Source organism: Episyrphus balteatus, chromosome 3, assembly GCF_945859705.1.
Source record: "Episyrphus balteatus chromosome 3, idEpiBalt1.1, whole genome shotgun sequence".
Lineage (NCBI taxonomy): Eukaryota > Metazoa > Arthropoda > Insecta > Diptera > Syrphidae > Episyrphus > Episyrphus balteatus.
This window is the reverse complement of record NC_079136.1, coordinates 95,412,701-95,424,104: the sequence shown is the minus strand read 5'-3', so window position 1 is coordinate 95,424,104 and position 11,404 is coordinate 95,412,701. Positions and strand designations below refer to the sequence as shown.

Below are 11,404 nucleotides of genomic sequence, written 5' to 3'. Positions count from 1 at the left end.
CCTATACGAGAACGAGTAGTAGAACCACAAGTATAGCAAATATTCTACTCTTCGAATCCCACATAGTAATGATTAATAAAAAATACTTTGAAAATCTGATTTGTCACCAAGTTTATTCCTTCAAATAAAGATATGGTTTATGGTTATTAAATAAAAAAATGCTACGAAAGACTTTGATGAATAATTTAAGGCGAAATATTAAAAGAATAAAAAAAGTCTCAATCGTGACCGAAATGTTTGAATATCGATATCCTCGATTTAAATTAGTTTCATGATTGTAAATAAATTTAAAAAAAAGTCAAACATAACTTCGCGTGTATAGTTGAAGATGTGAAAGAATATTAATAATGTTCTAATGACGTTACAACTTTGAAATGATTAAAACACTCACGTGCTTGGCTCTGGTTCCATCCGACCAAAATCTTAGAGCAGGTAAATTTTCATCAATCTATTAACCAGCATTGGCATGGTTACATACAAGTGCGGCTGCTTGGTTTTTTTCTTGGAGGGTCTTATAAGAAAAAAATGAAAATGGAGCAAAATTGCTAGTTGTGACGTAATGTTTTAAAATATTTGGAACTTTTGCATATCATCTACTCCTAGCTTCAGTAGTTCACCGCGGTTGAGATTAGTTTCATTACCTTCAAAAAAGTAGGTATACTAGAGTTCAATTCAAATGAACTTCTTACACTTGCACTGTAAATGGGTTAGCTTTAGTTAAGTCAATCTAAACAAATCCAACAACTTGTTTTGCTCCAAGCTTCTTCGTTTCGTGTCAATGGATAATTATATTTTCGGCGCGTTGCTTGGAGGTCTTAATAAGACATTGCTCGCTAACGTTTGAAATCTCTGCAACAAACTTTGATGTATTAGGTAGGTCAAGGTTTTCAAATTTACCATTGAATTATAAAATAGGTATACCTACTAAAACTCGTCTTCAACTGTACCTTTTAATTATATGTTTCATAAATTAATGCGAATGAAATGATTTTATATTTTTGCAGGTCTATATTACCAAAAAAATTACAATCACACACAATTTATAAACATGGAGAGAAGGTTGGTTCTTCTAACCGTATTACTTTGTCATTTGATAACCACTACAGTCCGATGTGATGAAGAATTCTCAAGAATACTTTCAAGATGCCACAAAAATGCTCCAGATTTTGATGACTGTATGAAGGGTGCCTTTAATGATCTTAGGGCGTATTTTCCCACTGGTATGTATTATTAAAATTTAAAAGTATGGAATCATACTCGAATATAATGGCGCAAAATTTTAAACGATTTATTAAAATTCTAAACCTATTTCATTAAATCGCATTCCACTAAATCGCAGCAATTTTCACTATGCTAGTGGCTATGTGAAGTAAGCATTAGAGTGACCGCAACTCCCATAGAAAAAATTTTTTGTCGAATTTTTTTCGGGGGAACCCCATAAAATGTTCCGCCTTTGCAGATTTTTAGATAGCCAAAATTTCAGCTCGATTGGATAACTCTAAATGGTGCCGACACTCGCTCAAAGTATAAAAAATCTCTGTTTTTTCACTGTTTTTCGAAGAAAATTAGCTCTAGCTCCCAAACAGATCGGGTTATTTTCACTTTTTATATAGGGTCAATGTGGGTAAATGTAAACAGGGGTAAATGAGAACATGGCTCATAACAAGCTTCATTTAAATCTCTTTGACGCATACATAAGTACAAATCGCGGACGCATGTATCTTTTAACTTATACGTCAAACTCATTGCTGTCAAGAGAGAATTCATTCGACGAGCGTATTTTCCGTGAAAGATAATTTTTTAAAGTGTCAAACAAGTCGTTATTCTTTCAGAAATATTAAAAATGTTTGCAGATTCAATTAAGTCAGTACAATTTGCAAATACTTTTTAGTTTCGAATTTTGATGTAGATTCTATGTGAAACAAACAAATTTTAAAATACAGGACATTTATGTCGATTTGCATGTGTTTACATTTACCCCAGAATATTTTTCATGTTGGGAAAATGTAAACAACGTATTCTGGGGGTAAATATAAACATACATTTTTGGTGAAATTATTGGTTTTAATAAAAATAACGTATTTTTAGTCAGTTACTATTGCTAAAGTGCGGCGGAGTCACATTTTAAAGTAGCCAACACCATCATTTTCAGTGGATGATGTTGTAAAATCGGTCTTTGACGTAAAAAAACAAAAAATATGACGTTCAGAGCTGCTTAGGATGCATATTGGGCGCCTATATAAAGAATCAAAGGAAGAAAACAAAAACTTTTATTGGAATTTGAAAAAGTTTTTGTCAAATACCTTCTTGAACGTTTTTCAAGTTGTTATCCATATGATAAAGAGGAAATTCTAAATTTTAAACCACCGTTTACATTTACCCCAAATTTGTAAAAAAACACAAACATGGTGGGGTATTTGTAAACATGCCATATTTGACAGTAATGTTAACAATTTGGGAAATATTTGTTTATATTTATAAAGAAGAATTGCCATCATTTCATATTTGCATTTGAAGATACCATTCGAGTTGTTCCGTGAAAACATAAAAAAATCTAAAGTCGAAAGAAAAAAAAGACATAAAATTGTTTACATTTACCCACATTGACCCTATTTAATTAAAGGTAGTGTTGTTACACATAATTCAGATGCTTAATTTGTCTAGTTTTACTAAAAAAGAAAAATATTGTCATCAATTTAAATTTTCAGTACTTACCACAAAAAGAGCTGAAGTGCAAACTCGATTTAAAATTAAACTTTTTTTAACTGTTTTATTCTGCGGATTGGGATAGAATGGATGTTTCTCTATCTCTGGGCCCTCGGGTAGCAAAAGTATGAGGTATAGTCGTGGCTCGTGGGGTGAAAGAGCTATTAACAATGAAACTTTCTTTGTTATTGGATCGATGTAAGGCATCTGATAGAAATGCTTCTCGCATAATTATAGCTACAATAGAAGCACTAGGGCAAAATCCAATTGACTTTGTAGTTTCAAAATCAAATTTACATTCAACAAGAAAAAACTTTTGCTTGGTTTAATGCCCCAAGAGCTTATCTGGCTCCTTAACAAGATCTTGATCTTTTGCGTAATTGCATTGAATACCGCAAGATAGACAAAGATATTTCAGAGAAGGCTTTTGCTAAATTCTCAAACCATTTATGGTATTTGAGTTCAGAGCAGGCAGGTCTGGCGTTCTTTGACCTAACTTTACCAGATGGCGAACAAAATTAGAAACGGCCAACATAATTTTGAAAACCAGTGAAACGGAAACCAACAGAATAGTAAATCCAAAGCTACAGACACATGAAGATGAACAATTTGTCACAGCACGGCAAAAAAATATTGTGAACAAAGAAACATTGAACTTTTTCAGCCGATTGAAAATAGACACAAGTTTTCTCAAAGAACCTCCAAATCTTTGGCCCGAAAACCCGCATTTTAAAGAAGGCTTTAAAAATGTGCAATCACTTAAAGTCGTAAATGACATCACAGAAAGAGGAGTCAAATTAATAACGGATTTTAATAACCTTTTAACTAAAGATGAGGAACAAAAACAATATGTACTTCAAGTAGTCAGTGAGTGCCGAAAATTGTACCCTGATGCTTCCAAAACTACTTTGTAAATCTGTTGATTAAATTTTTTTAGTATTTACTTCATTAATTATGTATAAGAAATGTAACACGATGTTATTTTTTTTGTTTTTTAGGCCGTGTGTGAATTGCGTAAAATAGTTCACATAGTGTAAAATATTTGACACTGTTGAGGTGAATAAAAAATTTTCAGCTGTTAAAAATTTATTGGGCTCTGGGACCTGGTTTCATAGCAGAAAAGAGGCAGAGAAAAATATTAAACAATAAGCCATACAGCTGAAATTTTTTTGTTCACCTCAATAGTGTCAAAAATTTTACACAGTGTTAACTATTTAACGCAATTCACACACAGCCTTAGAATTCTGTTAAATGTTTCGTTTTTTTAAATAAAACAGTTTAAAAAAAAAGTTTCATTTTAAATCGAGTTTGCACTTCAGCTCTTTTTGAGGTAAGTACTGAAAATTTAAATTGATGACAAAATTTTTCTTTTTTAGTAAAACTAGACAAATTAAGCATCTGAATTATGTGTAACAACACTACCTTTAATTAAATATATAAAAAGTGAAAATAACCCGATCTGTTTGGGAGCTAGAGCTAATTTTCTTCGAAAAACAGTGAAAAAACAGAGATTTTTGATACTTTGAGCGAGTGTCGGCACCATTTAGAGTTATCCAATCGTGCTGAAATTTTGGCTATCTAAAAATCTGCAAAGGCGGAACATTTTATGGGGTTCCCCCGACCAAATTTCAAAAATCGATTTCTTGCGGTCACTCTAGTAAGCATATCCAAATGCTAATTTTTTTTTCAAATCTGTCTGGTTCGATTGCCCAAGGTTAGCCCAGGATAGCCCAAGATTTTTTTACGTTAGCCCACCCTTAGCAACAAAATAATAATTTTTTTTTGTTCAGTGTAAAAATTGTGGGTTTTGCAATGTGGTTCTTTGCCCAACGTTAGCCCAGGATAGCCCAACTTTTTTTTTCATTATCTCACTATTTTTTCAAATCATGCAACAAAAAACTTTTTTTCATATCAGAAACCAAAAATATTTGATTTATTTTTCCTGTGAAAAAATCGTTAGTTTAAAACCGTGGTTTGTTTGCTCAAGGTTAGAATAGGATAGCCCAACTTTTATTTTCTCCTACGCTTAGTTAAAAAATTATAGAAGAATTAGAATTAGAAAAAAAGTACGCATACACCACAGTGACCTTTTTTAAATTTATAATTAGGAACAATTAAATCCGCTGTTGTTTGCATTGTGCCTCAAATGTTATTCATGCTAAAAAAAGTTTTCTTGATTGAATGAAGTCCATATAACATTCCTGTTATGAAGCTTTTTTTCGTTAGCCCACCCTTACTTCAAAAGTTATAACAAAAAAACATTTTTCAAATTACCAACCTCTTAAAAAATCAAAATTTGTTTTTTCAGTGTAAAAATTATCCTGTTTCCTTTTTTTCTCAATTAATATACTGCTAATTCCAACAAATGACATCACTTTTTTTCGTTATAACAAAAAACTTTTTTCAAACTACCAACCTCTTAAAAAATCCAAATTTGTTTTTTTCAGTGTAAAAATAATCCTTTTTCTCTTTTTTTCCAATAAACTATGCTAATTCCAACACATGAAATCACTTTTTTTTTCGTTAGCCAACCCTTAGTTCAAAAGTTATAAGATAACAAAAAAAAAAAATTTTCACAGGAAAAAAAATCACAATGTTTTCGGTTTCTGATATAAAAAAAAAAAAAATCATGTGTGCAATTCACACGTGGTAAAAGTGAAACCTTAAAAAATCATTTTTCTTGCAAAAAAAAAAATCGAAAAAGTCTACCTTTTTTTATTCTTTCACCTTTAAATCCACCCACCTATAATAAATTTTATATCACCCGAAAGCTTATTTTTTTAGCTCAAAATATTTATATCGACCATATCTATACAACATCTACAAAAAGAGGTCGAATTTTTTGAACCCAATCAATATTTTCATCCAAAAAGTAAATAAATCAATCTTTTTTCTCCCATTAAATCTATTTTTTTAAATGACAACCTATTATAAATTTTATATCATCTGAAAGCTTATTTCACTTTTTATATGACGTATCAATCATATTTCTAGCATGCCTACAAAAAAAGTAAGATTTTTTTTCAAATCCAACCATGTCGATATTTCAAACTGAGATAACGGTACTTCCTACACTGGTGGCAGGTCATCGGCAACAGATCTCCACAGGTGTTTTGAGGTATTTTTCAATTTTTTCAATTTAAGATTGTGTAACTTGTAGAGCACGTACCGTTATGTGTGATATATCAAATAAAAGGTTATGTTATCATCATGCGTATTAAATCAAATTTGTATGTGCACTAGATCAAGAGATATAACGTGTTTAGAAAAAGAACATCTTTGTACCGTTATCTCGGAATTTTGAATATGAAATTAATTGAAATTTTGTACAATATATTTTATTTAATTACCTATCTACAGTACAAATTTCATTTATCTATCTATTAAAACAAAAAAGTTATAACAAGTTGAAGTCGTGTCGCGTTTTCGTTTCATCTTGTTTCAAATCAATTTTTTTTTTACCTTTCGAACAAATAGTAAAATAAACGAACCAAAGTGAAAAACCATTGTGGTTTTTGAGGTGAAAAAAAAAATTATTCCGTTATAATTTTAGAACTAAGGATGGGCTAGCAAAAAATAATCTTGGGCTATCTTTGGAAATCGAACCATGCAGGTTTGAAAGAAAAATTAGCATTTGGGGCTGCCAACTTCACATAGCCCTGTTAACTGCATTTGAAAGTTAAGGTACATTAACAAAATACTTTTTTTCTATTTTTTTTCCTTCTTGTTTTTGAAGAAATTAAAAAATAGAAAACCTACTTTTTCATCAATTTTTCGAAAACTTAAAAAAAAAACCCTTTGATATTTAAAACAATATACAAAGAGTTAGTTGGGAGCTTAGTGCGTCTTCAAAAAAACACTTGATATCCCTTGTATGCTGTACTGATGGGGGTGCAGGGAAACAAGATCACAGAAACTAAATCTGAGAGATTTGGTTCTCACTCAGATCTCACGATTAAAAGTCGCTAGGCAGGCTCCAATTTCAGCAGCTTTTTAACTAAAAAGAAACTTGCGATCTCTGCCACTTTAATCGAGTCCAAGTTAGTTTCTTGCAGTCGCGAAGAGCCAAGGGTTCTTGATTTGCAGCATAATGTAAGACTCTGCTAGGTGGTGTGTCAAGCTAATAAAAAGCAGATGAGCTTGCAAGAGAGGGCTCAGTATTTCAGGTTATCACAAGGGATCTGCATTGCATTGATGTGACGGTAACTAAATCCACTTTTAGCCCATATAACCTAACATAACTAATCATCTTGCCTGGCCCGCTTGGCGGGTTCTTAGGATTTTAACTCCCATTTCGCGTCATCTGTCCCGCTCACGCAACTTCGTTGCTCCGCTTAGGAATTAAAGTCGCCAGCTTTTTAACTAAAAAAGTACATTGCCTGGCCCACTTTGCGGGTTCTCAAGATTTTATATCTCCTTTCTGGTCCTCTGTTAAGGTCACGCAACTTCGTTCTACCGCAAAATCAACTAAAACTTCATTTAAACACATTGATAGTTATCAAAAATACCTAAAAATGTGAATTATAAGAAAAACACTCGTTTAAGAAATTGGTTGAAACTTGCGAGTCCCAAGCATGTGACGTGTAATTGTGTTGATTAAACCATCAAATTTATGTATATTTTCACTTGCGATATACATAGGTAGGTACTATATAAGAAGTTATGAATTCGTAAAAAAAAAGATGAGATAACAATTTTCCATGATATTACGATGATAGAGAAATTGAAAAAATGGAAATGGACAAGACAAGGTCTGTCTTCTGATGAAAAATTTTTTTTCGAAAATAACGGTACCTGCCGTTTTTTCAAATATGATATCTGCCAAACTATTTATTTCATTTTAACGAATTTTTTTTATACAAAATAATTTTAATATAAACCAGAAATAAAATTTTGAAAAAAGTAATTTAAAAAAAAATTTGAATTTTTTTTTTTGAAAAATCAAATTTTCGAAAACGGGACATTGATTTTGCTTGAAATTTTGGTTTTCAATGTTGATTAGTTAGTGATAGGTTTCTACAAAATGGCATACCAATTTTATTTTAAAACTTTTTTTCCAAAAAAATTGTTTATAAAAAATTAGTTTTTTTAGAAAACGAATTTGAAATTTTTTTCTAAAAATGCATCTTGATAAAACAAATCAAACTACATACTTGTTTTGTACATCAATTGGATTTCAGATGTTGTTTTGTATCTTTGAAAAACGAATTTTTTGTTTTTTTTTTTTCATATGAAATTTCTAAATTTCTATTTAAAAACTCTTAAACATTTTAGGGCCATTTGCTGAAACGAAACTTAAATAATTTAAGTTGAACACAAGCTCGTATTCTCTATTCTCTCTCTTTTTCCTCTGCGTAAACTGTCACATAAGGATTTATGTAGAACATAAATGCTTAAGTTTCGATTCAGCAAACGGCTCTTAGCAACTTTAACCCTAAGAGCAAGTTCGTGCGACCCAGTGGTGCATTTTATTTCAGCTCAAATCCTGATTTTTTTTTAACAAAATCCTTATCATTTTTTCTATTTAGGTGTTCCAGAATACAATATTGCACCTTTCGATCCTCATCATTCAGACTATGTTGAACAAAGACGAGGTGATCGTAGCGGTTTGGGTGGTTTTAGTCTTATTTTGAGGAACGTCTCAGAATACGGATGGGCTCATTCTGAAGTGACTAAATACCGAACGGACAAAGCAAACAATCGTATTGTATATACCCAACATTTCCCAGAGAAAAGTCTTGAAGGGTTCTACGAATTTTCGGGTATGCTCTTAGGGAAAAATGTAAAACGACAAGGAGCATGGAATATGACTTTATATGATTATAGGTAAGCAATTGTAAAATTAACATTGAAACTATTTATTTTAACTTATTTTTCGTATTTATAGCCAAACAACAAGTGTTCGTCGAATTGGAGAACCAGGTGGTCTTTTAAAAGTCCATGTTGAAGTTGATAGAATTGGAGGCATGGAAATGCATGTTGGAAATATTCTCAATGAAGGTCGAACAGTCCTTAATAGTTTGGCAGATAATGTTATAAATACCTCGTGGAAGCTGGGTTTTCCATTTATAAAACCATTGATCAATGACCTTGTTAGTACAGCATTCACTGATATATTTAATGAATCATTTCGAAACTTTCCATTCGATAATTTTATAAGAGATAGTTGATTTCTAAGATTTTTTTGCTACAAAATTTAATTTAAACTCAATGACTGTAAATATTGACTGTATTTTTCTTTTATTATTTAGATAGTAAAAATTTAAATAAATAATTTATTTTTATAAAAACAATTGTGCTTTAATTTGTAACACGTATTTTCAGACAAGGAAAATTTAAATCATAGTTTAGATGTGTTTTAATTTCTTCAAATTAGATATTAGCAAAAAACTTGTACTTTTTTCGAGACTGGTCATAAGATATCGGCTGCAGAATGTAAGAAAAAGAAATAAAAAATGTTTGGTTGAAAATATCTTAGGAACCAAACCTCCAAGAAACTTTTAATTTTCAGTTATGATAGAGCTTAAAGAGACCTTTTTTTTGATGTCTCACTCGATGGATTTGGAGGAAACTTTTTAAAATGGAATTTTTTTTTACCTTGATTTTTTCTCAAAAATCTCAAAAAAATAAATTTATAATTTTTTTACCGCAATGTAAAGGCCTGTTAACTGTGAGCTCAAATCTGTAATTCAAAACTTTTTTCGAGACTTTGGTCAAAAGATATCGGCTTCGGAATGTAACAAAAAAGATGTTTGGTTGGAAATATCTCAGGCACCAAACCTCCAAGAAACTTTTAGTTTTCAGTTATGAATAGAGCTTAAAGAGACCTTTCTTTTGATGTCTCACTCGATGGATTTGGAGGAAACTTTTAAAAATTGAATTTTTTTTGGCAAGGGGTTAATCTTGATTTTTTCTCAAAAATCTCAACAAAAATAAATTTGTAATTTTTTTACCGCAATGTAAAGGTCTGTTAACTGTGAGCTCATAAATGAAAATCAAAACTTTTTTCTAGACTTTGGTCAAAAGATATCGGCTTCGGAATGTAACAAAAAAGATGTTTGGTTGGAAATATCTCAGGCACCAAACCTCCAAGAAACTTTTAGTTCTCAGTTATGATAGATAGAGCTTAAAGATACCTTTCTTTTGATGTCTCACTCGATGGATTTGGAGGAAACTTTTTAAAATGGAATTTTTTTTGGCAAGGGGTTAACCTTGATTTTTTCTCAAAATCTCAAAAAAATAAATTTGTAATTTTTTTACCGCAATGTAAAGGCCTGTTAACTGTGAGCTCATAAATGGAAACCAAAACTTTTTTGGAGGCTGGCCAAATATATCGGCTTCGGAATGTAAGAAAAAAATGTTTGGTTGGAAATATCTCAGGCACCAAACCTCCAAGAAACTTTTAGTTTTCAGTTATGAATAGAGCTTAAAGAGACCTTTCTTTTGATGTCTCACTCGATGGATTTGGAGGAAACTTTTTAAAATGGAATTTTTTTTGACCTTGATTTTTTCTCAAAAAAATAAATTTATAATTTTTTTACCGCAATGTAAAGGCCTGTTAACTGTGAGCTCATAAATAAAAATCAAAACTTTTTTCGAGACTTTGGTCAAAAGATATCGGCTTCGGAATGTAACAAAAAAATGTTTGGTTGGAAATATCTCAGGCACCAAACCTCCAAGAAACTTTTAGTTTTCAGTTATGAATAGAGCATAAAGAAACATTTCTTTTGATGTCTCACTCGATGGATTTGGAGGAAACTTTTAAAAATCAAATTTTTTTGGCAAGGGGTTAACCTTGATTTTTTCTAAAAAATCTCAAAAAAATAAATTTGTAATTTTTTTACCGCAATATAAAAGGCCTGTTAACTGTGAGCTCATGAAAACCATCACTTTTTTCGAGGCTGGTAGAAAAAAATAGCGGCTTCGGAATGTAACAAAATAAATGTTTGGTTGGAAATATCTCAGGCACCAAACCTCCAAGAAACTTTTAGTTTTCAGTTATGAATAGAGCTTAAAGAGACCTTTCTTTTGATGTCTCACTCGATGGATTTGGAGGAAACTTTTTAAAATGGAATTTTTTTTTGGCAAGGGGTTAACCTTGATTTCTTTTCAAAAATCTCAAAAAAATTAATTTGTAATTTTTTTTACCGGAATGAAGAGCTGTGAGCTCATATCTGTAAACCACAACTTGTTTCGAGACTTTGGTCAAAAGATATCGGCTTTGGAATGTAAGAAAAAAAAAAATGTTTGGTTGGAAATATCTCAGGAACCAAACCTCCAAGAAACTTTTTTTTTTCAGTTATGAATAGAGCTTAAAGAGACCTTTCTTTTGATGTCTCACTCGATGGATTTGGAGGAAACTTTTATAAATCGATTTTTTTTTTGGCAAGGGGTTAACTTTGATTTTTCTCAAAAAAATTAATTTGTAATTTTTTACTGGAATGAAGAGGCCTGTTAGTTGTGAGCTCATATCTGTAAACCAAAAACTTTTTTCGAGACTTTGGTCAAAAGATATCGGCTTCGGAATGAAAGAAAAAATTTTAATTTTTATCAAAATTGGTTTTTGGTATGGTGAAACATGTAGAATTCAAATAAATATTAAAGTGAGCTTTAAATTTGATTATGACCCATTGAAAATTTTTTGTAAATACATACAAATCAGCAACTGATTAGATTGAAAATGAATATAAACAACTTT

General features: G+C 31.0%; 1 protein-coding gene across 1 annotated transcript; it reads left to right on the top strand.

The window, feature by feature from the left end:
- The first annotated feature begins 1,025 nt into the window (after positions 1 to 1,025).
- LOC129914725 (circadian clock-controlled protein daywake) lies at positions 1,026 to 8,931 on the top strand. Its single transcript, XM_055994079.1, has 3 exons — positions 1,026 to 1,220; positions 8,235 to 8,532; positions 8,594 to 8,931. The coding sequence occupies exons 1-3, from the start codon at positions 1,049 to 1,051 to the stop codon at positions 8,874 to 8,876; spliced, it is 753 nt and encodes a 250-aa protein (XP_055850054.1). The 5' UTR covers positions 1,026 to 1,048; the 3' UTR covers positions 8,877 to 8,931.
- The last annotated feature ends 2,473 nt before the right edge of the window (positions 8,932 to 11,404 follow it).

Coding starts and splice junctions, on each gene's coding strand:
- LOC129914725 (XM_055994079.1), top strand. CDS start 1,049: ATGGAGAGAAGGTTGGTTCTTCTAACCGTATTACTTTGTCATTTGATA. Junction 1,221..8,234: donor TAGGGCGTATTTTCCCACTG/GTATGTATTATT, acceptor TTTTCTATTTAG/GTGTTCCAGAATACAATATT. Junction 8,533..8,593: donor ATGACTTTATATGATTATAG/GTAAGCAATTGT, acceptor TCGTATTTATAG/CCAAACAACAAGTGTTCGTC.